Source organism: Eptesicus fuscus, chromosome 22, assembly GCF_027574615.1.
Source record: "Eptesicus fuscus isolate TK198812 chromosome 22, DD_ASM_mEF_20220401, whole genome shotgun sequence".
Taxonomy (NCBI): domain Eukaryota; kingdom Metazoa; phylum Chordata; class Mammalia; order Chiroptera; family Vespertilionidae; genus Eptesicus; species Eptesicus fuscus.
Genome location: NC_072494.1, coordinates 35,583,406 through 35,610,262, shown reverse-complemented (window position 1 = coordinate 35,610,262; position 26,857 = coordinate 35,583,406). Strand labels below are relative to the sequence as shown.

Here is a 26,857-nt window from a genome sequence, read left to right as displayed (position 1 = left end):
GCTGAGCTTAGGGCCAAGATGGGTAGCTTCTAGGGCTTTCTGTCCTAAGGGTTCTATTGAAAACCATGGAAAAATAGATGTAGGAGATTGTGCCTCCTGTTCAGAGGATGGGAGGCGCTGGCAGACTCTGAATTCCGCCTGCGAAGCCTCCAGTTTAGGAGGGAGGCTGGGGGCTCCTCTACGGCCAAAGCCCAGGCTGGTGTCTGGGGAAGGCGCTCTCCCAGCCTCTCCGCACGCCCATGACCCCTCGGGCCTCAGTGTGCCCGGCTCTAAAATGGGCACTCGGGGCCCCTCCGACCTGGGGGCTGCGTAGGAAGGCTGGCGGGACCGGGAGCCGGGTGGGAGGAGGGCGGCGTGGAGAGCGGCTCCTGGTTGGCCTTCCGACGCGGGGGCGGGAGAACTGTGGGTGCGGGAAGGATCGCGAGGCTGCACCGGACACGGAGCCCGCGGCCGCAGACCCGCCCCCACCCCCGGCCCAGGGGCGGGGCCCTCCCGGGCGCCCCTCCCGGCCCCTCCCCCGGCGCCGGCCTGCGGGCCAGCGGGCCCTCCGCGGGCGGCACTCGGCACCGCGCTCCGGGCAGCCGCCGCCGGCCGGGGCCATGGGCTGCGACGGCCGCTTGTCGGGGCTGCTCCGCCGCCACCTGCAGCCCACGCTCACCTACTGGAGCGTCTTCTTCAGCTTCGGCCTGTGCATCGCCTTCCTGGGGCCCACGCTGCTGGACCTGCGCTGCCAGACGCACAGCTCGCTCGCCCAGATCTCCTGGGTCTTCTTCTCGCAGCAGCTCTGCCTCCTGCTGGGCAGCGTCCTCGGGGGCGTCTTCAAGAGGACGTGAGTGCGGCCCGCGACCCTGCCCGGCCCTGCCCTGCCCACCCCGGCCCTGCCCCCCGGCCGGCACGGCCCCACGGCGCTGGTGCTGCGACCACTCTCCCCCTCCGCCCGCTGCGTGTCCCCCAGGCCTCCCCCCCACGCCAGCTCTCCCGGGAAACTCTCCCCCGAGACTGGATTGTTTATTGGCCGCCACTCACCCCTGGAGGGGGTCAGCCCAGCTCTCAGCCGCTTCCCCCACCCACACCCCGCGGGCAGAGGGGTGATGGAGTTTGTAGGGAGGGCCCCTCCTGCGCGGGTCTGAGGTCTGTCCTCAGCCTCTGCACCTGGGGGATTGGACGTGAGGTGGAAGGAGAATGGGAGTCACCCCTCTGGGGCCGGCGAGGTGCCAGAGCCGGCTGAGGCTTGACCGAGCCCCCGGGCAAGCTCCGCGCTCACCATCAGTTCAGATCAGCTGCCACAGGCTGTCGCTGGTCCCAGGTGGCACAGGCTCGAGGGTCCCGTGTGTTCCTGCTCCTGAGGGGCCAGGGGCCAGCACTGGAGGAAGAGGGCACCTGGAGGCAGAGCCCGTTCACCTGCGAGACCTCCCTCCAGGGCCTGCAGGGCAGGTGCAGGTGTCTTACCTATAGCGGGGAAAGGTGGCCCTGTCCCTGTGCCAGCTCCCCTCCACTCCCTCACCCCAGTTACTCCTCCCTGGCCCCTGCCCAGGACTGGCCCTGGAGTGCCTGGCATGGCCCCAGAGACTTCCTTTTGGATTTCATTGCAGAGCTTCAATCCCCTGCTCGATTTGGATGGGGCGCCTCCAGGGAGCCCTGTGGGAAGGTACAGGATCGCCCTCCCAGTGCAGCTGGGAGAGCAGAGCCAAAACGGGGGTAGATGACTTGCAAGCCAGAAGCTGCTGGGAGATTTTTCTAGTCCCCGCGCGGCCGGCCGGTTTCCTGGGTTGCAGGGGCTGGAGCAGGCCCACAGCCTGGGAGCAGAACCTCAGTAGGGCTCTCCCAGAGACAGCTCTGGGGGGCCACGCTGGGCCAAGGGCCACCCCTTTGGGCTCATTCCTAGAGGTATCCAGGAGGGCAGGCTTTCCTGTCCGCCTCACTTCCAGAGCGGATGGAGAGGGGCACAGGTGTCATACAGATGGGCCCCACTTTAAGCCACTCAAATGGCAAAACATGATCAGTTAGGGAGCAATTATCCCCACTACGAAATTCTCTCGTAAACGGAAGAATTCTCCTCTGAATAAGCACCTCTCCTTGTGAATACTAACGTTTCTGTGGGTTTTGTGCAGGATATGGTGTATATGAGATTCAGAAAATCTTTAAAAGCGTTAAGATCCATTCTGATTCTGCCTAGAGGTGTTTCTTAATTTACTTCTAAAATTGCATTTGACATACAATATTATATTAGTGTGAGGGGTACAACATAGTGGTTAGGCATTTATATACCTTGTCAACTGATCACCCTGCTACGTCTCGTACCCATCTGGCACCAGACACGGGCATTAAAATATTCTTGACTCTATTCCCTATGCTGTATTTTACAGCCTGTGCCTATTTTTATAACTGGAAATTTGTACTTCTTAATCCTTTCACCCTTTTCACCCATCCTCCTCAGCCTCCTTCCCATGTGGCAACCATCAGTTTGTTCTCTGTATCTGTGAGTTTATTTCTGTTTTGTTTGCTTGTGGGTTTTTTTTTTTTAGATTTCACATAGACTAGTAAGTGAAATCACCTGGTATTTGTCTTTTTCTGTCTGACTTATTTCACTTAGCAACATAGCCTCTCGGTCCATCCATGTTGTCACAAAAGACCAGACTTCATTCGTCGTTGGTGGTCGAGTCATGTTCCATTGCATTTATGTACCGCCACGTTTTTATCCACTTGTCTACGGATGGGCACTTGGGTAGTTTCCATATCTCGGCTATCGTAAATACGGCTGCAGTCCATGTAGGGGTGCGTCTGTCTTTTCCAATTAGCGTTTTAGATTTCTTCCGGGAGTGGAATTGCTGGTCCTATGGAAGTTCTGTTTTTAATTTTTTTTTGAGGAACGCCCATACTGTTTTTCACTGTGGCGGCGCCAATTTGCAGTCCCACCGATTGTGCACGAGGGCTCCCTTTCCTCCACATCCTTGCCAGCGCGTGCTTGTCGATTTATTGATGGTCGCCGTTCTGACAGGTGTGAGGCGGTCTGCCTGGAGTTTAATTAGAGGTCGGTCAAGGTGTTTTTCTGGCTTTGTTCTTGTTTTCTAAGTATTTTGATTTACAAACGCTCCCTTACCCGCAACCTTTTCGTGCACTGAACCAAAAGGGGAATGAGTGTCGTTCTAAATGGCAGGCTGTTGTGCCGGACTTTGTGAAAGGGGGGGGGGGGGGGGCGCGCAGATACACGTCCAGGTGGGTCATCTCTTCCTCGCTGGCTCTGCACCTCCCTCAGGCTCCTTACTCAGCAGGGGGCTCTGAACAGGCAGCGGAAAGGGTCTTGCAGCAGGAAACCTACTCGCAGAAAAGGAAAACGATCATGGCAACAATAATAACTAACTTTACTGAGCACTTACCCAGTGCCAGGCACTGCCCTTAGCACCTCACTTGTGTCAACTCACTTAGTCTTCACAGCAACCCTGAAGCGTTCTACTGTTATCTCCATGTTTTGCAGAAGGGAGCTGAGGCACAGAGAGGTTAAGAGACTTGCCCCAGGTCCCACAGCTGTGAAGAGGCCTGGTCTGGGTGTGAACCCAGGCATTTGTCTCTAGAACCAGATACCGTGAAACGCCTCTTGCTCTATGAGTAGGTCCTTTTCAGCTCTTCGGGGTACAAGGTATCTATCCCCTGTACTCCTGGGCCCAGGCACGGCTGACTCTCCCTGAGCTGACACTCCTGGGAAGGAAACTGTGGGCCTCTGGGGCTTCCTGCTGGGGGCAGAGGGGTGGGGGTAGGGCAGGGCGGATGGGATGGGAGGGAGGGGGCGAGGGGGAGCAGGTCCTGGCAGTGTTTCAGGTTTAAATTCTGGACCTTAGTCCTTCCATCCCCAGGACAAAATGCTGGGAAGAACCCTCTCCTTTGGTTCAGAGCAAAGCAGTGGAAATGGAGGGATATCACAGGCTGGCCCGTCTGTAAATGGCAGTCACCACCTGGCCAGAGCTGGGTAGCTCATCATGATTCCCCAACAAACACAACCTCCACCAGCCCTGAAACCAGCCTCTAAAGCTCGATTCCTCGGGGCCTCCCCACCTCTCAGTTAAAGTGCTAATACCCCGCAAGTGCTTTTCAGCTTAAGTGATTACTGGCTTCTGCACAGGCTCCTGCTTGTCAGGGGGGATTGGCTGAGCCGTGCAGAGGGCCAGCTGTTGCAGAGGAGTGGGGAGAGTGCAGAGCCTTGGAGAGGAGAGTCCCGGCAGCTTCTTTCTCTAGGGTTCCTGCTCAGTTCTGCCTGCTGCTGGCCCCAGACCCAGGGCCAGGGCTGAATAGTTCCGGGATGCCTCTGGAGACATGCAGTGGAGGGACTGGGTGTGGAAAGCCTTGGTGTTAGAATGGGTGCAGGGGAGGAACCAGTGTGCACGCTGTTTGTTCTCTCTATCTCTCTCTCTCTCTAGCTCTAGCTCTCTTCTAGCAGAGAGAGATGTTGAAGGAGGCCACCGCATGCAGGCCAAGAGGGAGAAGGGTGCAAATTAGGGCCAGAAGAATCAGGACTAGACCTTCCATTGGAGAGCAGGAAATAGCTCAAATAAAACACACAGCCACGTGGTAGGCAGGGTGTGCAGGTATGTGCTTTGTCAGACAGGAAGGGGGGGGGGTATTCAGACAAAAGTTGAGAGTGTCTTTCCTGGTTTCCCGGGGACCTGTCTAACCACCCTGGGCAGTTTAGGAGACCCCTTTATCTGAAAGGCATCAGGGTAGGTGAGTGGTTTTTCCGAGCTTCCCCATCTCCTCCCAGCCTCACCTTGGCCTCTCCCCTGGATACACCCTCCTAACTGAAGCCTATTGAGTTCTTCCCCTCTTTGCCCCATTCACTATCTCCCTCCCTCCCTCCCTCCCTCCTGCCTTCCCTCCCTCCTTCCTTCCCTCTTTCTTTCCTTCCTTCCTTCCTTCCTCCAATTCCTGCAAGTCCTACCCTGCTCATGACCCAGCTCCAGCTCCCTCCTGCCCCTTGCACGAGACCCAGTCTTCTGTGCAAGACTCCCCAGGCCACTCTCAGACCTGCTTCCCCACGATGCTGGCTCCTGCGGGGACACAATACACAGGCCAGTTCCTTCCTCTGGTCTGAGCCCGTGGTTGGTTTCCCATCAAGAAAGCCTGCACCTCTTTCGCCAGCAGCTTGTTCACCTGGCGAACCTGGGGTCGCTCAGTCTGAGGCGACCAGGGGCAGTCATTTCCCCCAACCCTGGGGGGTGGAAGGCAGGACAGGCTGCGGACACCTCACTGTGAGTCCTTGTTTTGAAGCCAAGCAGCCCCTTGACCACACGAAGCCAGGTCAAGGTGATGGATCACGTGTGCCCTCTGGGTAAGGCAGAGCACCTGGCTGACAGGGTCAGCTTATGCTCAAGGTCACCCAGCACACTGGCGGGGCTGGCACCTCCAGGAGAGCCACCACCAGGCACGGGGCGGACCTGGCTCCTTGCCCTCCCTCCCTGTTCTCGCTAACCTTCCCTGTGGAGCTGGTAATGAGTAACTTGGACATTTCCCAGCTTCCTAAGGAACGCTCCCGGCACTGCCCACGCTGTTCCTGGGCCTGGGGCTCTTCCCATAACCAGCCTGATTTACCCGCTGAACCCAGGACCAGGGGAGGGCAGATCAACGACTCCACGCTGGCCTCTGCCAGGATTGCGAGTCAAGAAACTGGATCCTGGCTCAGCGTTACCCTGCCCTCCTTCCGTGTCCGGGCCCGGTTCCTGATCTGTAATATGAGGGGAGGCCTTCTAGGCCCTTGTCACTCTAGCTGTCCCTGGACCAGCCTCAGAGTCACCCAGGGAGCATGGGGGGAGATTGTGGGAGGGGGTGGCCAGCAGGGAGCACAGGGGACACTGTGCAGAGCCTGGTCTCAGGAAGCACGCGGTGCACAGCTCTGGCTGCCAGAACATGAGCCCCAGGGGTCCCTCTCTGTTCTAAAGAAATTGGTTCCGGCTGGTTTGGGAATGCCCAGGAATGGCCCTGCGGACCAGCTGGGAGGACCAGCGGGGAGGATAGCAGCCTGGGATCCACACGCAGCTGCCCCCATTCACTGGGAACAGTCTCCATCCCCTCATGCCCAGGAGCCCAGGCCCCGATGGGTCAGCCCGCCTGGGCCTCAGCCGGTGGGTGCAAGCTCCCACCGCTGCCCAGCAGGGCCAGGCGAGGCAGGGAGGGCACTTCCTGGGCAGGCTCCCCCGCCTCTCCTTTCTGCCGGCCTCTGTGCCTCCCTCCTACCTGTCACTGGGCCTGGGCACAGGCGTCCTTCTCAAGAATGACAGGGTGAGAGGGTCCAGCTGGGAGAGAGGAGAGGCCTGGACAGGGCAGCCCACCGGCCACCAGCCCTCCCCCAGCCCCTTTCCCTACTCAGCACCTTCCTGGCATGTCTCTGCCGCCGCCTCTGCCGCCCCCCGAGTCCCACATCAGCCCGCCAGTCCCCCATGCTTTCCCCGCGCCATCCTGTGCGCTGGGAGGAGACAGGCCTTCCTCAAGCACTCGTCCCATTTCCCCAGCCGCTTTCAGCACCTTCTCAGGGCCGAGCACAGTGCCAGGCACGGGGTCCCACAATGCACAGGCGGCAGCAGGTGCCTGGGAGGAGGGGGGCGACGAGGCCAGCAGTGCGCCTGGAGCTCCCATAACACCAGCAGAGGGACCCGGGGCTCATGTTCCAGCGACCGTAGCTGTGCGCGTTGCTTCCTGAGAGCAGCCTCAGCACAGGCTCCCGCATGCTCCCTGCTGGCCACCCCCTCCACCTGGCGGGGACTGTGGTCCAACACCAGCCTTCCAGCCACACACACACACGCACACATGCACACACACACACATGCACGCATGCACACATGCGCACACATGCAGGCACACACACATGCACATGTGCCCTCCTCCCTGGACGTGGAGCATGGCATGGAAGACCTGGGGTTAAGTCCAGTCTCTGTCAGCTCCTTTCTCGGCCTTTCTCAGCCTCAGTTTACTTTGGGTCAACAATGGCAAAGTCTGCCTCACAGCATGGTCATGTGCAGGTGTCTTGGACACTAAAGTGTTAGTCGTTGTCGTGTGAACTTTCTCCCGCGCCCCAGCTCCTTCCCGTCCCGGTGACTGAGCCTGGCCGGTCCCTCGACCTGCCCCAGGACGGATGACCGAGCGCTCACTCAGGGCTCCGGGGCAGGTGGCCCTGTGCCAGCTCTTCAGGAGAGCACCTGTCCCCGGGCATCTGTGCTTTCCCCAGGGGGTGAGTGAGTGGTGGGGATGTCACCGCTGTGCCCTGGGTCAGCGCAGGGGATATTTGAAGGAGAGAGGGACCCTCTTGGGGTCCCTGACGTCGGGCCAGCCAGGAGGGTGCAGCATCTGGGCTCCTTAGACATCTGTGTCGGGGAAAGAAGGGGAGGGAGAGCTGTTATGGAAGTCCTGCGTTGTCAGTGCCCCATGGAGGCATGGGCATCACCTGTGTTGGCATCAGAGGCAGGTGACTCAGTGAGCAGCCCGGGCTGCCAGCGCTGGGGGCCACAGAGCAGGGCTGGCGGGGCCGGGGCAGGGACAGGGCGTCCCTGTTTTCCTCCCAGTGGCCAGGGTGAGCGAGCTTTCCCACGCCCCTCACACCGTGCGGAGTGGGAACAGGCAGGGGTCATGGTCAGTAAACTGTCTGGCAGATCAGCCTGGAAACAAGAAAGAGAAAATAGCGGACTGCTGCGGTCAGCAGAGCCCTCTGATAAAGGATTTAATCAAAGATGGGCAAGATGAGAGCTGAGCCAAGGGCGCAGAGGCCGGAACCTCCGGGGGAGGCAGCGGCAGGGCCTGGGGGAGCTGCCGATTCAGACACATCTCGCCACGTGCCCTGCACCTTCCCACGCTCAGCAGCCAGAGGCTGGCAGGGCCTCCCCAACTCCTCAGAAGTCGAGAAGGTTTCTCCACAGCTTCTCCCTCCCAGAACCCCTTGCTGCCCAGCCTCCTTCCTCCCCACATCAGCCTTGCAGGCTGGTCCCAGAAACACGAGGCTTCCTTCCTTCCTCCGAGAGTGGTTGTCAGGCAGGGTGTACGGAAAAGACCTGGACAGAGCCTCAGGCGCCCCATTCATCCCCTCTCTCGTCCATTCATTCCCTCGTGGGGGACAGGCCCTCCGCCCACCTGCGGTGGGCTCCTCCGGGGGATGCCTCTCAGTGGGGGTGCCCACAGAGCCCCCCATCTGGATACTTGCCAGATACAGGGCCCAACAGCTCTGCCCATCGAGGGGTCACCAAATCGCCCCGACACCTCGCTGCGGGGCCTTGGGTTCAGGGAACGGTGCTTCATGCATGTGGCCCAGTTCCCTTGAAATACTTAAACCAGACTCCCCTCTAAGCATTTACAGGTAAACAATATAGACTTGTTGTAATAAAATAATAGCAGCTACACTTGGTTAAGGCCCGTGTGTCCCCGCACATACTCTCTGGAGTCCTCACAACACGGCCCCTGAGGGGGGCTGCTCCCTGAGACTTGGGCTCGTTCAACATCTTGCCCGCAGCCCAGAGCCTCTTCCCAGCGTCCTTTCCCTTCCACCGCGGCGTGGGGGGCCTGCCCCGCGGGCTCCGGGCCCCTCCACTGACCGCGCCCCTCCCTGACCGCAGCCTGGCGCAGTCGCTGTGGGCGCTCTTCACCTCCTCTCTGACCATCTCCCTGGTGTTCACCGTCATCCCCTTCTGCCGCGACGTGAAGGTGCTGGCCGCCGTCATGGCGCTGGCGGGCCTGGCCATGGGCTGCATCGACACGGTGGCCAACATGCAGCTGGTGAGGATCTACCAGAAGGACTCGGCCATCTTCCTCCAGGTGAGCCCACGTGGGCACGCGCTGGGGGCGGGAGGGTGCCTGGCCCTCTGCCCGTCTCTCCCAGCGCCTCTGCCCAGGCCTCAGGGTGGGGATGCAGAAACGGCACCAGGGGCGCAGGTCAGGGTGACCAGCGGGGCCGGCGTGTCTGGACGTAGAAACGGCCCTGCCTGCAGGGTGCTCCCGGGAGTCTGAGCACCCACCGGAGAGTTTGCTGTCCCCGGGAAGTGGCGTGACGGGGGGCTGTGTTCCTCCTGTCTCCTTCCACCCTCTGCATTTCTTCTTGTTTCCTCGTCCTCCAGTTACCCGGGACTCCAGCCCTCTCCCCTTTGGTGGATGCTAACAGGGGAACAGCCCCCGACTGGGGGGTGAAGATTTGGGAAAGGAGGGAGAGTAGCCACTGTCATCATCATCCCAGGACACGCGGGTGGCTGGGGAGCTCACTCCCTCTCCTGCCTCCCACGCCCTCGCTCCCACCTGGGCCAGGCAGGGGCTCCCCGAGGGGACGCAGACGCGGGTGGGGTATGATGCCTGAGCCATCACCCCCCCCCCCCATTCTACCTCTCCTTCCCCAGGTTCTCCATTTCTTTGTGGGCTTTGGGGCTCTGCTGAGCCCCCTCATTGCTGACCCCTTCCTGTCGGAGAACAGCTGCTTGCCGGCCAACAGCACGGTCAACGTCACGGCCGGCAGCCACCTCTTCCACGCCTCCAGGGTCCTGGGCCAGCACCACGTGGAGGCCCGGCCGTGGGCCAACCAGACGCTCCCCGGGCCGTCCCCGCCAGACGGAGCAGGAACCCGCGTGTCCTACGCCTTCTGGATCATGGCCCTGATCAACGTGAGTGCCCCTGGGTGGGCGGGTGGGGCGGGGACTAGCAGGCAGTCACAGTCGTGAGCACCAGTCCATCCCAGCTCCTGCTGAGGATTTTTCTGATTCTGAGAAACGGGTTGGGGCTGAGAGTGCCCTCGAGAAAGCAAGCGGGTGGGAGAGCCGACCCCCAGGGTTTATCTGAGCACAGGGAGGGCTGGAAAGCTCACCTCCAAGTCCTTCGGGGCGGCGCCCTGTGACTGCAGTTCGCTGGGGAGACAGAGCAGGGCAAGGGTTGGCCCAGGGAAGTCAGGGCCCACCTGCAAGTCGTCAGGTAAAGGTGACCCTGGGCCGGAGGCTGCGGGCCAGGCCGGGCTCTTCTCCAGGGTCCTGAATGGAAACTGACTACCTCACTGGACTGGGTCAGACACTGAGGCCCCTCGGAGGCCCCAGCTCACACCCTCCCCATCAGCACAGACTCGGGTCTCTTGCTGGAAACCTCCGCTGCTGCTCTGTACCCCATGCCCGGTCCTCCCACGGTAGCCTGGGCTGGGGCAGGAGGAGAGGGGGGAGATTCCCCCCACCCCAGCCTCTGGTCCTGTTTGGGGGGAACTCAGGAGCAGCCCTGGCCTCCCGGCTTGAGCCCAGCAGGGGCTGGGAGTGGGGAGTGTTTCGGTGGCCACTGGCCTGCTGACTGGGATGGAGTCACCGTGTGGCTTGTCACTCTGCCTTAGAGCTTCTCCTGCACCAAGCCGACTTGTCACCCCCAGAGGCGGGCCGGCTGGGTTCCGGCAAGACCGGCAGCTGCCCGGCTGCTGCTGGGACTCGGGGTGCTGCGGTGCACGTGGCACTGAAAGGGGCTCTTGAGACCACCGGTCAGTCCCTCTGAGCCTCGGTGTCACACCGTCACGGCTCAGCGCCCTGATGGGGGCCAGCAAGAGGCCAGGCCAGGCTGGAAGCCCGACTCCCAGCACAAACTCCTGCCTGCAGTCACTGCTCAGTGGCCTTCCCTCCCCTTTGTAACTTCCTGTTCCCGGAACAGAATCTTCCCCTCTCCCTCCGCTCCTTCCCTCTCCTGCCTGCCCATCATTGCTTGGGAACAAGGCCGCGTTGGGCCGCGATGTCCAAGGAGACCCTGCACAGGAAAGGAACAGTGTCAGTACCATGCCAGCTGGGACTCTGGGGCCAGGAGGCTGGAGGTCCACAAAAGCCCGAGGTTTCTCCTGCCCCCCCCCAAGGTGCAGGCTGGAGGCGCTTTGTTTGCTGCAGGGTTTCCGTACTTTTTCCATCGCTTTGTGTCTGAAGGTAAACCGCCCACACAGAAGAGAATGAGGCCGTGCAGGCGAGCATGTGGGCGATGGTGGGTGGGCGTGCATGCACACTCACACACACATGCATGTGCACGTACACACATGCATGCACACACACAGAGAGAGAAACACGCGTACACACAGAGACACGTGCACACACATATACACATGCACACACACATATGCACACACACACACACACACACACACACTGCCCACCTGGCACTCTCTGACTTCCAAGGTGGCTTCTTCTGAAGATGAAGTGTGTTCCTGTGGCAATGCCAGGTGTGACGTCTCCCCACCACCCGCCTCCCTGGAAGCCCCGCCTGAGTGATTGGCCTCTTCGCAGCCATGTGCCTTGGCCCTCACTCGGGCATTGGGCCTTCTGCACCAGCGGCCTCGGCCTCGTGTGGGTTCCTGTTTCCCCATCAGACCGGAGGGAGAGCTTCGTCACCCCAGACCCGGCCTCCGGAGGGCGGGAACTGTCTCCCTCCATTCAGGCCCACTCTGTGGCTCTCACTCTCCAGGCAGAGTCTGACCTTGGACTTACTTTGGAGGGTGGAGGGAGGCCCCCAAGGTGCCCGCAGGGAGGTGCCAGCACAGGCTGGTGTGCAGGCGGCTTGGAAAATGCTGGAGCGAGCCAGCCTGGCTGCAGGCTGGGGGAGGCTCCCTCTCCGCAGCCCGGGCACACTCCCCCCTCCACCCTCCGTCAGCCAGAGGGGCCCGCGGCCTCAGGGAAACCTCCAGAGCTCCCGAGCCTCCTCTTTCCCAAGAGGAGGAGCTGGGTGGGATGCGGCAGTGAGGGCAGAGCCCGGACTGGATGAGGCCCTCCTGGCAGCAGGTGGCTAGACACATGCAGGGCACCCGAGGGAGGTGGCAGAGGCTTCTCCGGGCACCTCAGACGGGAGACCCTTCTCCCTGCTCTGGGAGTTCATAACGCCTCAGCGGCCACCCTAACACTGGCCTTGGGCGTGTTGCTTGTGGCAGGCATTTTTAAATCAAAAGGAGTCCGAGTCTCTGTTTCCCATTTGGACACCAAGCCCCTGAGGACAGCCTCTGCCTCCCAGGGTAGAACATCACCCAGACAACTCCCGAGGGTGCCCGGGGGGGCCAGCCCTGCTCTGCCCGAAGTCAGCTGTGTGACCCGCGCTAATGCTCGCTGGGTCTCTGGCTCACCTCTCGGGTCTCTTCCAGTTCTAACAGGTTCTGACTAAGTGATCACCTTGAGCCTCCTTGGCCCCATCTGGAAAACGGGGATAATAATCCCCCAGCACGGTTTATAGAGCCGAGGTGAACCAAAGCAGAACTTCTATGGAAACGAGTTGACCTCTGGCACCTCTCCTGGCCAGCAGAGGCCCGGTGCGCGTCTAAGCTTTGCAGGTGGCACGTGCCTGTCTTTTCAGGGAAACAGAGGCAGTTCAGGCTGGGCAGCAGTTCCACCAAGCCTGCGCGGGGTCGAGGCTGCATTAGCTGGGCTGCCTCTCAGGTGGGCGCCCTTGGAAAAGAGCTATCTTCTCCCAGGACCGCGCAGACCCGCGCCCCACGACCGTGCAGGCGAACGCAGTGGGCCCGGCGTGGGAAGGGGGGAGCCTGACGGGAACAGGGCTCTCCTGACCCTCTGCCCACCCCCAGCTCCCGGTGCCCATGGCTGTGCTGTATCTGCTGTCCAAAGAGCGGCTGCTGACCTGCTGCCCGCAGAGGAGGCCGCTGCTCCTGTCTGCAGATGAGCTCGCCCTGGAGACACAGCCTCCCGAGAAGGAAGCCGCCTCCTCGCTGCCCCCAAAGGTTCAGTCACACCCAGGTGGGGGCTCTCACGAACCTTCATGTCACCGCCCCGCACCGAGGCTTCTCCGGGAACCCCTCCCCCAGAGGGTGACGTAGGTCACAGGCGATAAAGGTTGGAAAAGGACCTTGGCACCAGTGGTCTCACGAGGCAGGAGGTGGAGCAGCCTGGCCAAAGGGAACCGGGAAGGCAGGCTTCCGGCTGCAGCCTCCATTCTGCCTAACCTTGCTGTGTGACCTGGGGCAAGTTACTTGACCTCTCTGAGCCTTGCTTCCACCAGGACTGTGAGGTGGACAGGGGCTGATTCTAACAGATGGTTGGTTGAAGCTAGAGAAGGTAGGAGGCAGTGAGTGGTCCTCCATGCTGCCAGCCACTTCCCCTGGGCACGCAGGGGGCCGGGGCGGGAGCGGGGCTCAGCCCTGCGCTTCTGTCTCATCCAGCGCACGAGGACCTGTTCAGCTGCTGCCAGAGGAGGAACTTCAAAGGGGCCCCTTACTCCTTCTTCGCCATCCACGTCACAGCTGCCCTGGTCCTGTTCATGACCGATGGGATGACGGTGAGCCTGCCCTCGGGGGGGGGGGGGGCCTGCCTGGGACCCTCCAATCTGGGGATGGCAAGAGCAGGAGAGAGGCATCGAGGTTTCCTAGAGACCTCACCTGTGGTTCAGTCGATCCAAAACTTTAAATAAAAGTTCTGGGGTGACTGTTTCCAGAATCGCTCACAGCCCCTTGGTACCACGGTCTTCTGTCCCAGCCAGTGGTTTACATGTTCGTTAACTCTGGAGAGAGGGGCCTATGGGTTTGTTACTAAGTGCAGGCTACCCCGATTTTTTTTTAAAGGGGCAGAGCCCTGCCAAAACCGGTTTGGCTCAGTGGATAGAGCAGTCGGCCTGCGGACTGAAAGGTCCCAGGTTCGATTCCGGTCAAGGGCATGTACCTTGGTTGCGGGCACATCCCCGGTAGGGGGTGTGCAGGAGGCAGCTGGTCGATGTTTCTCTCTCATCGATGTTTCTAGCTTTCTATCCCTCTCCCTTCCTCTCTGTAAAAAATCAATAAAATATATATATATTTAAAGGGGCAGAGCCCTGTTCTTCCAAGCAGAGGTCATGCCAAGTGAACTCAGGGGCACTCTGCTCCCTGGAACACATTCCGCACCTGGGCTCCTTCGCCATGTCACACAAACCAGCCGCAGACGGATCGGGGCCCGGCGGTCCAGTCCGCTGGTGACCTCTGTCACACTGTTTAATGCCTTTTTCTAGAAACCTCTAAGGGTTAATTAGGACGGTGTGAGTGGCTGATTCACTGATGGCCACACGAGGGGCTCTCCAGGGAGAAAGTCCTGGCGGCCAGTGCTGGTGACTTCCACCTCGCAGTGTGACCACGGGCAAGTCGCTGCTCCCCCCTCATCTGTAAAATGAGATGCTTGTACACACACCCGTTAGCAGACGTCCTTCAGCGAAAAGCTTTCTGTGGAATCAGGACAAATAAGACACGTAGTGGGCCTGCATCTGGCGAGGGGCCACGGAGCCTCCGCCCCTCCCTGGACCCCGAGGCCAGCGCAGGTGCCGTCCGGGAGCCGTGGCGCCCAGGGTCTGTGCTCAGCTCCAGCCCGTGTGCACTGGGTGATCTTGGCCCCAAGCCCGCCCTTTGTCGAGCGTCTCGGAGCAGGAGGGTCCTCCCCCGCCTGCCCGGCCAGGGCTTCCTCCCCCAGGGGTCTGGTCTGGCCGCGCTGCAGGCGTGCTCAGCGGGCCTGTCTCCACAGGGCGCCTATTCCACCTTCGTGTACAGCTATGCCGTGGAGAAGCCGCTGTCTGTGGGACACAAGATGGCTGGCTACCTCCCCAGCCTGTTCTGGGGCTTCATCACCCTGGGTCAGCTCGTCTCCATCCCCATCTCCTCCCGCGTGAAGCCGGCCTCCATGGTTTTCATCAATGTGGTAAGTGGCCTCCTCTCGCTTCTTGGAGCCTCAGAGAACCATTCACTCCTGGCCCTACCACAGCCCCAGGCCTCCGCTCAGGACTGAGCTCTGCCAATGGGGTGGGATGTCAGGGTAGAGGGAGGGAGATGCTGGGGAAGAAGGATGGAGACCCAGGAAGTGGAGCCTACCCTTGCGCCCTGAGAGGGGCCACACAGTCTGTTTAAACCTCCAGGGACTGGGCACTCACTCCCTTCCCACGTAGCCCCATCTATGGTCCCTTCCTCCCTCTGCCCTCCCCCCATTTGTACTCCGACAAGGAAGGAGGTGATTCCTGTTGTGTGTGGGTAGGTCCCAGCTCACAACCTAGCTGCAAGGGAAGCAGGTTCTGGCGTTGGTCCCGTGCCCTCCTTGGTGCCCAGCTGGCAGAGCCTTGTGACCAGTGGAAGCCGGGGAACCCCTGGCCTTCAGAATCACCCTCCCTGGGCTGGAACCTGGCATTTGCATTTTGAAACTCTCCCAGGCGATTCTCAAGTAGCCAGGCTGGCATGTGGGCCGCCTTCCAGGAACTGGTCTGCCCAGGAGGCGGGAGGTCGGGGCCTGAGTGATGGGTCTTAGCTTTCACCCTGAAATGTATCTCTGTCACCACCTATGACCGAGGGTCCGGATCCCAGATTCCAGAAAGGTCTCTACCCAACCTCCTGGAAGGGCTGGACTGACCTCCATAACACCCCTGTTCGAGGAGAGACACACGGTCTGTTTAAACCTCCAGGGACTGGGAACTCGCTCCCTTCCCACGTAGCCCCTCTACTGTCAGAAAGTCCTTCCTTGGGTTGGGTTTCTAGCAGAGCGGGGGGTTGGGAAACACTGTTGGATTGGGGCTACACAGACCGAACACGATGAGTCCCAAGAAAGGTTTTGGGTTTGCCTTGTACGGGTTTATGACCCTCCAGAAAGAAATTTCTGTTCAAGGTAGATGGCGGTTGGGTGGGCAGGTGGAAGCCAAGCTCAGGAGACTGAGGGTGGGAGGGAGGTGGAGGTGGAGGTGAGAGTATTGCACATATTTCTGAGCGGAAGGGAGTTCTGTTCGGCAGGAGTCAGGGTGGTGTGAGCCTGTTTGTAGGCAGAGCCTGAAGGGTTGGGCGGCCTGTGAGGACACCATTGTCAGAGAGGAACTGAGAGAAGAGGGCCCTGGGAGAGGGGGGAGGGGATGAAGGGCAGCAGGGAAGGCAGTGGGGAGTTCAGGGAGCTGCGGGGACATGGTGCCCGGCAGAAGAGGTGGAGACCAGTGAGGTGCAGGCCCTGCTGGTGACCAGACCTGTAGGCCACGAGGCCAGCTGTTTAGAGAGAGGAGAGGGCGGGCATCTGGGTCTCAGAGAAGGAAGAACGTCTGAAGCATCCTAGGCACGACGATGAAAACTCACACGGAGTGAAGGTTTTTATTATTATTTTTTAAAATATATATTTTATTGATTTTTTACACAGAGGAAGGGAGAGGGATAGAGAGTTAGAAACATTGATGAGAGAGAAACATCAATCAGCTGTCTCTTGCACACTCCCTACTGGGGATGTGCCCCCAAGCAAGGTACATGCCCTTGACCGGAATCGAACCTGGGACCCTTCAGTCTGCAGGCGGACGCTCTATCCACTGAGCCAAACCGGTTAGGGCAGAGTGAAGGTTTTTAAAAAGGAGAATCGGATTCTGGGGCCCAACCCAGACTTCCTGAGCAGAGAGGCCGGTCCTGCGGGCCACCTGAGATGCCACGCAGTCCAGGCGTGAGAGGCGGCGCTGGGTGAGCGCGTCAGGGTGGGTTTGGGGAGATCCAAAGTTTGTGGAGCGGTTTTTGAGGGGGGAGGTGACAGGACTTGCTGTTGGCATGAACGTAGGTGAGGAAAGGAGGGATCGGGACTGACCACCTTCGATGCAGGTCTGAGCCCGGAGGGCAGGAGCTGCTAGCTGATGTGAGGGAGAGCAGGCTTGGGGAGGAAAGGGAAAGTCCCATGTGGGCCCCGTTGTTAGTCATCCAGCGACATGTCAAAGGGACAGTTTTCTCGGCAGGTCTCGGGTTCTGGGCACAGGTCGGGCTGGAGGGACGGGTGTGAGTCCAAGCACAGAGGCCTTTGAAACCGCGGAGCTGGACGGTGGGAAATGCAGACAAAGAAGCGCCACAGCAGCCTCTCGTGTTTAGAAATTGGGCCGAGAAGGAAGAAAGAGCAGATGGCTCTGCAGGACCGTGTTCTACGCCAAGAAAATCATTCCATTTGGAAGCACAGATAGGCCCGTGGCTTGCGTGTTTCACGTGGGGAGAGGATGTGTTGGTGGCGCATCCCTCTCTGGACAGCGAGCCTCTCTCAGTAAGGACGCCGAGCTTCCATAGGAGCCTGGCCTCTCAGAGGACCTGCATGGGACCTGGGACGGGGGCCAGGGAAGGAGAGGAACGGGAGGGGCTCACAGCTGCGGCCACTGCCTTTGCTTCCCAGTTGGAGATCCCTCAGGGTCCACCTGTGAGTGTGACAGTCCTTCCTCCCTCACACTCATCTGTAAAGCAGACGGGCCTGGGGTAGCTGTGACTTCTCCCATACTGTCTAGCTCTCTATAACTATACTAGAGGCCCAGTGCACGAAATTTGTGCACTCAGGTGGGGGAGGTGTCCCTCAGCCCAGCCTGCGCCCTCTCACAGTCCAGGAGCCCTCCAGGGGATGGATGGCTGTCAGTCAGACATCCTTAGCGCTGCTGTGGAGTTGGGAGAGGCTCCCGCCACTGCCGCTGCACTCGCCAGTGCCCCCCCTGTGGGAGCGCACTGACCACCAGGGGGCAGCTCTTGCGTTGAGCAGGATCAGGCCGAAACCGGCTCTCCGACATCCCCTGAGGGATCCCGGATTGCAAGAGGGCGCAGGCCAGGCCTAAGGACCCCACTGGTGCACAATCGAGGCTGGGGAGGGATACAGGAGGTTGGCCAACTGGGGAGGGACGGTGGGAGGGTTCCAGGGTGTGGCTGGCCTGTCTCGCTCAGTCTCAATTGGCCAGACCCCAGCAGCAAGCTAACCTACTGGTCAGAGCATCTGCCCCCTGGTGGTCAGTGCACGTCATAACGAGCGGTTGAGTGGCCTTAGCATATCATTAGCATATTGCGCTTTGATTGGTTGATCGGAGACCGACGACCAGACAGCGTGTTAGGCTTTTATTATATAGGATTATATAGGATCTTACTTTTCCTAGAAACAGATGCACTCACCCAGGAGAATTTTACCTCAGCGCTGTGGGGCTTGTAGAAGACCCGTATCTCCTGAGACTTTAAGAAAAGCTCACACAGACTCGGGCTGAGGCTTGTCTAAGCTTTGCCCTTGAAGAGCCCCTTGTCAGCTTTGTGTCCCACTGCTCCTCGGTGAGGCTTTTGTGGCCCCGTGCAGAGCAGGAGGCTAGGAATCAGAGATCGGCCACTCTGAGGCCCAGACGGAGGGCACTTACACCTGGTCTTCTGGCTCCAAATCGCTGCTGCCTGGGTTTCTTCCCACATGCTTTTTTAAAAAAATGCTTTTATTGATTTCAGAGAGAGAGAAGAAGGGTGAGGGATAGAGAGATAGAAACATCTATCGGCTGCATCAGCTGACTCCTGCATGCTTGAGCCCGCCATCCGGGCACGTGCCCTGACCAGGAACCCAGCTGGTGACCTCCTGGTGCCCGGGCTGATGCTCAACCACTGAGCCACACCAGCTGGGCCCAGATGCACTTTGTATAGAAATTAGTCAATGTTGACAAACACATTTTTATTTTTTAAATATATTTTTATGGATTTCAGAGAGGAAGGGAGAAGGGGAGAGAGATAGAAACATCAACGATGAGAGAGAATCATTGATCGGCTGCCTCCTGCATGGCCCACACTGGGGATCGAGCCCACAACCCGGGCATGTGCCCTTGACCAGAATGGAACCTGGGACCCTTCGGTCCACAGGCCGATGCTCTATCCACTGAGCCAAACCAGCCAGGGCAGCAAACACATTTTTAAAAGAAATTTTAAAGGGTTGTTTTACCAAAAACATTCCCATGGGGCAGTCCCCTGACTGAACTAGGAAGATTGCTGGTCCCCTAGCGCATCACAGGGGCTGCCATCTGCCCGTGGATTCTGAGCCGAATCTGGGGGGAGCCACACTGGCCTGCCACAGCCGCTGACCCTCTCTGGGAGTCCTGCCGGGATTCCTGGGCGCTGGGGACCCGGCAGCCACTACCACCTCTCCTGCTACCCGGGCTTCCTCTGCGAACTTGGGGCCTTTAAGGAAGAAGCAGTTCCTCTTGGTGAGGAGTGGGGTCCCCTGCCTCTAGCCAGCAGGCCCAGAGCTCATGCCTTGGATGGAGTTCCCTGTGCTTACACACAGGGCCCTGGGGACAGTCAGGGCCCCTCACCAGGCACTTCCTGGGCGTGGGGATAGGCCATTTGTTGGCGATGGCTGGGTGGGCTCACCCCTCTGGGCTCCATTGGCAGCCGGGGACTACGGCAGGTGCAGTCCCCACGTCTTCCACAGGGGGGCACACTGGCCACAGCGCTGCTGCTGAGGCCTCACTGTCCAGGTCAGGAGACCGACCCCTCCAGGTTGTCCTCTCAGATGGACACCCGGCGTTTCCGTTTCTCATCACCTCCGTCCCCGCCGTGACAGGTCGGCGCGGTGGTGACACACCTGGTGCTGCTCGCTTTCTCCTACAACGTCCTCTTCCTGTTCGTGGGCACAGCCTGCCTGGGCCTGTTCCTCAGCAGCACCTTCCCCAGCATGCTGGCCTACACGGAGGACATTCTGCAGTACAAAGGTGAGTGTGCACGCGCGCAGGGCTGAGCGCAGGGGCGGGCCGCTCCCTCGGGCCCGGCGCACCGCCCCCCCCCCCATCTTCTGTGATGCTCCTGACTGGTGGGAGCAGGTTCTGCAGGGGGGCTGTTCTGATCCAGGGGGCTCCCCTCTTCAACACGATACCTCAGTGTGTGATTTCAGGCCTCAGAGAAGCAGTACGCTTCTCCCGCCCACTTCCTTTCCCCATAGTGATCTCTGCTGACCCCCAGCTGGCGTTGTGTGTAACATGCGTGGACATTCCATAGCACAGAAGCCACAGCCTGGGAGAGGGGTCTGACACCTCATAGTAATCGCGCCCCCTGGCTTGTTCCCGTGGCTGCTGCTCCACACACAGGATGGGAGCAGCACCCGCCGCTGCTGTGGGTGCTGACGCGGCTTCTCTGATGTAGAAACCTCGAATGCTCGTCACTCGTTTCCTGCTCTTTCTGTGGCCTCTCAAATGCAGGTAGCGAAAACCTTTCGTAAAACGAGTTCATGGAAAATAGTTGTGTTTTGAACAGTTAACATTACCTTTAGAACAGCAGTCGCCAACCCGTGGTCCGCGGGCCACTGGTGGCCCGTGAGGCCCGAAAGGTTGGCGACCGCTGCTTTACAAGTGCCTGGAGATGCCCTAGACCAGTGGTCGGCAAACTCATTAGTCAACAGAGCCACATATGAACAGGACGACGATTGAAATTTCTTTTGAGAGCCGAATTTTTTAAACTTAAACTTCTAACGCCACTTCTTCAAAATAGACTCTCCCAGGCCGTGGTATTTTGTGGAAGAGCCACACTCGAGGGGCCAAAGAGCCGCAGTTTGCCGACCACTGCTCTAGACTCTAGGCCTTGAGTGTCGGAAAAGCAGCATTAAAGATGGGTGGTTTCTTTCGAGGAGGAAGGGGGAAATTGGTGTATTGGGGCGGTGGGGGGGGGGGCAGAGCAATTAGAGCTACTAGTACACCCAGCTCCGTTCCATGGCAATGAAATTATCCTTGAAATCTAAGGATAATCCCCAAACCTCCAGCAAGTAAATGAAGTCGGGAAATAATGTTGATGTATGTCACACACTGCATCCCACAGAGTTTTACGTGATCAGCAGGCGTTAGAGTTTCACAGTAATAACAGTGAGTTCCAGTGGTTGGTTCTGCCTGCAGATGATCCCTCAGACCCATCTTCTCTTCATCTCTCCCCACCCTGCCTTGGTTCGGGCCTTGATCACCCTCCTGCTAGGAATCTCTAACAGCACCCAGCTCTCCCCGTGTCTGACCACCTCCATCGCTGCCTCGGCAGGTCTCCTGGCCTTCACCTTGGCCCCCATCAGAGGTTCTCCGTGCCCGTTCCCCATTAGAATCACCTGGGGCCCTTGTTCCAAAGCCCAGCACCTGGGCTTCCTCTCCACCAAGTCTGATGCCATTGGTCGGGAGCTGCTGGGTGATTCTAACGTGGAGCCAGGGCGAGGGCCCCTCACGCAGCCGCCCTGGAGCTGCCGCAGAGGGGCCGCCTCCACGCAGCTGGCCCTGGCCTTTGCGTCTTCCCCTGGAGCTCTCCTCCTTTCCCGCCTTCTCCCACCCTGCTCCCCTCGGAGCCGGCATTCCGGCCGGCTACTCCGACGGCACGTGAACCCTCTGCATGGAAAGCCTTCGACTCAGTCCCTCCCAGAAGCTTCCCTGATCCCCACTGAAAGGTACCCCCTCCTCTGTCCCTGCTTCTCACGTTTGATCCCCTCAAGGCTTTTGTACCCCGTTATCTGCATCTTCTCCTTGACAACACACTCCCCGGGGCACCAGCCAGGCACGAGGGCCAGGCGAGGGCTATGAGGTCGTCAGCAGACCTGAGTATCCGTCCGTCTAGCCTTCCTCTCTCTGGCTTTGTGGCCTGGTGTGACTCGATTTCTTTCCCCTCTGAGCCTCAGTCTTCTCATTTGAAAAGTGGGGATGCCAGTACTTCCCTGTGAGGATTGTTTTGTGCATTAGAGGGAACGTGAAGCTCTTGACTTAGCAGCTTAACTGGCTCACAGGGGCCCAATATATATGTTAACTCTAGTTATTCATCAGTGCTCATCACAGTACTTGATGCACAGAAGGTCCTGGAAGGTTTTCGAATGAATGGGTGGAACAGACAGTGGGTGCCACTGGGATTCAGAGAAGGGAGTGGCCGGTGGTAAAGCTCGATGTGGCCTCGTGGGGAGATGGGACGTGAGCTGGCCTGGAATTTGGAAAGGCAGAAGGAAAAAGGAAAGGCATTCCGGGGAAGGGCGGGGCGGGGGCCAGTGTGAGAGAGAATGCAGAGACAGAGGAAACGATCTGCGTTATTCAAAAAACACCGTCTTCCGTCCATCCGCTGGCCACAGTGCGATGAAGCAGTGATGCATCCACTGCACTAACAGCCACAGCACGTCCTCTCGGGGGCTTGACCCCGGTGGGCGAGGCTGGGAGGGAGGGAGAGATGCTGGAGAAGGATGGAGATCCAGGAGGGGTGGGAGGGACATGAGAGGGATGAGGGGGCTGAGGGAGCACAGAGGAGCAGCAGCTAACCCAGGGTGAGGGATGGGATGAGGAGAGAACAGAAGGAAATCCAGGCAGGACTGGAAGCTGAGCAGGAGTTCGCCCAACGAGGAGGAGGAGGGGGAATGCACGTGTGGGACCAGCGGGTGAGTGCGTGCGCGGGCAGGTGCGAAGCTGATGGTTTCTCCCTGCCGGAGAGCAGTCTGCCAGCAGGGGGTGTGAGAGGAGTCTGGCTCTCCGCAGGCACAGGTTATAAAGGGCCCTGGAAACCCCGGCTGCACTCGGACTTGATCCTGAGGCAGGCTGGAGGGTTTCAGCAGAGAGCTGGCCTGGCTCCGGGGGCTTGCCGTGTCCGGGACTGTGCTAAGCACTCCACGCCTCGCACCAGAGTGACCCATACAGCAACCCTGCGGCGCCCATTTCCCAGACGGAAACCGAGGCCCAGAAAAGGGAGAGAACTTGCCTCCGGTCACAGAGCTGCAGGGGACCCGGCGGGCGTGGGACCAGGCTGATTCTGAAGTGTGGGCTCTGAAAGTCGGTGCCAGGCTGGTGAGCGGTGCGCTGGCCAGGGCACCAGGACACCGTTCTGCCCAGAGTGGAGGTGGCCTGGGTCCAGAAGACTTTCTGGAAAGGTGGATGGCGGGCCGATTGGGAAGGGCCCTGGATGCCAGGCTAAGCGATTTGGAATTTACCAAGGAGGCAATGAACAGTTGAAGGTCTCAGGACAGGGAAGGGCCGTAATGACAGCGGACCCGAGCCTTCCCAAAGCCCAGGTAGGAGCTAGTTGGAGAAACCTTAGGAATGGCAGGTCCTCCCTGGCAGCCGTGCTGCTCTCCGGCCCCTCCCAGAACCACCCGGATCACGCCGGCCGCCTTCTGTCTCCTGACTTGTTCTCGCTAAACCGAGCCTTCTCTTTTCGTAGGCTGTGCGACCACCGTGCTGGTGACAGGGGCAGGACTGGGCGAGATGTCCCTCCAGATGCTGGTTGGCTGGGTAAGTGGAAAACTCTGGAAGGAGGAGGAGCACTTGGGGTGCGCTCCTTCAAGCAGGTGGGAAGGCAAGCAGGGCCCCCTCGGGGTTACCTGTCCCCACTGCTGAGCCAGCCCTGGAAGCTGAGCCTCCAGACGGGGAACCTGGAGCTGGGAAGGGATGCGAGAGGCCAACGCAAACACAAGTCATGTCTGGGAGCAGGGCCAGGGGGCCCCGTGGGAACGTTTAGCTCCCGGGCCTGGGAGGGATCGGGCTGCAGAGTTCTTTGTCCGTCGCTTCTCAACCGGCCACTCCCTCGGCCTGCCTCTCGGAGCCTCTGGCCACCTGCAAAGGGCCCAGCTTGCCTGCCCAGACCCCGTGCCTACCCTGGACCTGGGCCAGCTCTCCAGTTCTTGCCCCACACCCACCAAGCATGTGTTCACCAGGGGAAATGAGCCTGCTGTTTACTGAAGACTGGAGTGTAGACACTGTCACCCCCCCGCCCCTTCTGCAGTGGAGCAGACTGTAGCCCAGGTCAACTAAGCAGCTCGCCTCGGCCACCCCACTTCTAGTGACTGTCGGGACGACCCCCAACCCAGGTCTTTCCGTCTCCAGAGTCCCCTCCTCACTGCTCCCCTGCCCTGGCCTGCTGGGCAGGGAGGAGCTGCATAGCACAGGGCCGTGTGTGCGCAAACGAGGGGACTCAGATGGGCTTCCGTGTGATCTCGTGGGGGCTACGGGGGAAACTGGTGCCAACTGCTGAAGTTGGTGGTGGGTCCATGGGCGTTCCATCTGCTGCTTTAACGTGTGTCCGTGTGTGTCCTCTGCAAAGTTCTGGTCAGGCCTTGTGGGGAGAGGAACACCCAGTGACTGGTGTAAGGAAGATAGGGACGTTTTTCAGAAGTTTCCAGGCGTAGAGCTGAAAGGGACTGCCGGGGTCCCCGGGTCCGACCCCTGCTGTAGAGCAGGAGTTCCGTCTCCTCCAGAAACATGACCTTGAAACGAGGCCAACACGTTCCTGCTGCCCACGTTCCTGTCTCTCGGGGTGACCGTCCTCGGCGTGGCTAGAAAACCCGCCAAGGGCCGGCCAAGGCCGCTTCCGCCCATACATCCTCGTGTGAGGCTCTGAGGGCCCCGTCTCTGTGCTTTCCCCTTTGGCAGGTGTTCCAGGCTCGGGGCAGCTACAGCTTCCTGGTCTGCGGCGTGATCTTTGCCTGCTTGGCTTTCACCTTCTACATCTTGCTCCTGTTTTTCCACAGGATGCACCCTGGACTCTCATCAGGTAGGGAAGAAGCTGTTTCTACACAAGGGGAGGAAGACGGAGCAGGGGAGGACGTGGGAGATGCTCTGGCCCTCAGCACGCCACCAGGGCTGTTCTGTTCCAAGAAAAATGCAAGGAAATGTTTATTTTTCCACAGCTTCCTCTCCCCTCTTCCTGCTTTGCTAGGCGATTGTCTGCGCTGCGCTCTCAGGGCAGGAGCGACGAGGAGGGGCTGGCTCATGGTTTCTCTGCTAGGAGAGGGGCATGGATGTGACCTTGGCTTCCTGCATCCCACGGGCCGCAGGACCGCGAGCCAGGACTCGCCTGGCCTGCACGGGGCCCTGAGAGGCACAGCCTGCCTCCTTGGCTGGAACTCAGCCCAGCAGCCCAATTGGCCCTCTCCCTGCAGTTTCGGATTTTGACTCGAGTCCAAATCTTTTTGTCAAAAAGAAGTGCTCGGGGCCAAGTGGCAAAGAAAAGCTCCTTCAGGACAGGCACACCTAACAAGTCTCACGGCCGCAGAACCCGGGCTGGGGGAGTCCCAAAGCTATTTTCGTTGCTGGAGCCCTCCCCTGCCTTCCCGCCCGAGTCTCCACGTCCCCGCAACTGCTTCAGCCGTGCACATGGCCAGGTCCTAAGAGAAGGTGCCCGGCAGAGCCCTCGTCCTCCCCATGGAAAGCACAGTCTGGAGGGGCGGGCAGCCACAGTCCTCTCTCAGCAGGTGGGCACATGCCCGCTGTAAGCCATCAGTGTGAAGCCCAGAAGAGCGATGGGGTCCCCCAATCGGCTCTAACGACAGTCGTGCTGTGAGGTGCCCGGTACCAGCGGCCGTCCGGTCTAGCACTCAGCTCAGAGCCCTCCTTTAGGCCCCATGTTCAAGCAGTGTTTGCTGAATGTCCAATGAGGAACACTTCACCAAGTCCCTAATCAAGGGAGGCAAAAAGAAAGACATAGTCCCTAAGCCCCAGACACTAGTCTCAACAAACTGCCTCCACCTACAGTTGTCCATATCCAGTAGGTCTAACTTCCCACCCGGCTCGCTAAGGAGCCACGAGCGGCAGAGAAGCAAAGGCTGGGGCAGCTCTCTCTGCAGCGCTGGCTGCAGCCCCATCAGAGCCGCGGAAACGTGCTGCCTGGTTTTTATTGTTGTTGTTGTTGTAGTTCCTCCCCAGGACAGACTACGTGGGATGGAAAGCGCCGAGTGCTACCAGAGATAGAAGTGGGGGAAGGAGGCAGGCGAAGACCTCCGGCCTCTTGAGCACCAGCAGAGACCAAAGCGTGGAAGAAAGCTGGGTGAACGCGGAGGCGATCGGTCCCCCGGCGCCTCGGGTCAAGTCTTCTCCACTGAATACTGGCATAGAAGAAATTAAATCGAGTTCTGGTATCTGGGTCCTCCCTGGGCAAATCATTAGGATTTTACCCAGCTATTCCGGTGACTTTCCTCCTCCCTGGGGAGACTTGCTCAGAGCTGTCCAGGATGCCCGCCTGGGGAGGAGGAGGACGATCATCCCTCCACTCCACTGGCCGCCTCCTGCACGGACCACACCCCAGGTTTGAAGGTCACTCTTAGATGATTTTGAAAATATAGGTTGAAATTACAAAGCTTGATGATCACTGTTCTATGTAGATCTATTTTAAGTTAATCAGAACAAACCCCAAGTTATTCCGTGGCATGCTCATAGGATTTGTGTGCTTTTTCCTTATTCATAGTCCAAAGTCCCTCAAATTCCCGCTGCTGGTTATCAGTAGCTCATCCGTGATATAAAACAGCAAAAGAAAACGTTGAATCTTGCTTTCTTCGGGACACTAATTCAGTGGTATGCTGGGCTAGCTCCTACCAGTTTATAAAAATAAAGGCTGATTGTTAAAATTTCATTTTGAGAGCTGTTTGTTAAATGCAGCCATTATTAAAATTTAAATTATAGAAACTTACAATTACATTAAAAACAAAGGTAATGCCTACTCAAAACTCATCACTCCCTGATTTTTCTATATCTGTGCTCTTGGAGGAATTGATGACTGTCATATCTGTATTGTAGAAACACTATCACTTTCAGTGATAAGGTGTTGCTGACTTGAGGTCAGCCAGAGTGGGAGTATTTACACCACAGAAATTGGCAAAAGCTACAAAGCATGGCTTTTCTCCCCTGGAGATCCAGATGTTAAACATCTGCCAGCACACCACTGCTAGAAATCAATGCGAATTGGTCCAGAAGTTGCCTGAGAGAATGAGATGGATGTTCTGTTTTTCTTTACTGACACTGACTAGAGCTTATAAAAGGTGTAGAAACGGCTCTAAGAATTTCTCAAAAATATCTAAGTTAAACTTTACTTCTATAGAGAAAACAGCTCTTTACAGGCATACCTCAGGAATATGGCGGGTCCAGTTCCAGACCATCGCAATAAAGCGAGTGTCACAATCAAGTGAGTTGCAATCTTTTTGCTGGTAGAGGCTCTCGCCTTCAATTTGTAAAAAAAAAAAAAAAAAAAGCAACATCTGTGAAACATAATAAAGCAAATCACAATTAAATGAGGTATGCCTGTATACCAATGTCAAGTTCTTGGATAAAAAACGGGACTTCTGAGCAATTCAAGCTCGCAGTACCCTGAAAGCCGTGCCTGCCTGTCAAAGAGTAACCACGCCTGCCCGTCCAGAGCAAGTCCCGTAGCTCTACACACTCGGCGACCTGGAAAGGGGTGAGCCCTGCGCTG

The 26,857-nt window shown here is 58.8% G+C and overlaps 1 protein-coding gene across 1 annotated transcript; it reads left to right on the top strand.

Moving 5' to 3' along the window:
- Nucleotides 1–580: 580 nt before the first annotated feature.
- MFSD4A (major facilitator superfamily domain containing 4A) lies at nucleotides 581–25,420 on the top strand. Its single transcript, XM_054712153.1, has 10 exons — nucleotides 581–829; nucleotides 8,586–8,784; nucleotides 9,357–9,617; nucleotides 12,530–12,698; nucleotides 13,121–13,236; nucleotides 14,442–14,615; nucleotides 19,248–19,395; nucleotides 22,838–22,908; nucleotides 24,046–24,166; nucleotides 25,307–25,420. Exons 1-10 carry the CDS (start codon nucleotides 600–602, stop codon nucleotides 25,360–25,362), a joined length of 1,545 nt encoding a protein of 514 aa, XP_054568128.1. The 5' UTR covers nucleotides 581–599; the 3' UTR covers nucleotides 25,363–25,420.
- Nucleotides 25,421–26,857: the final 1,437 nt, after the last annotated feature.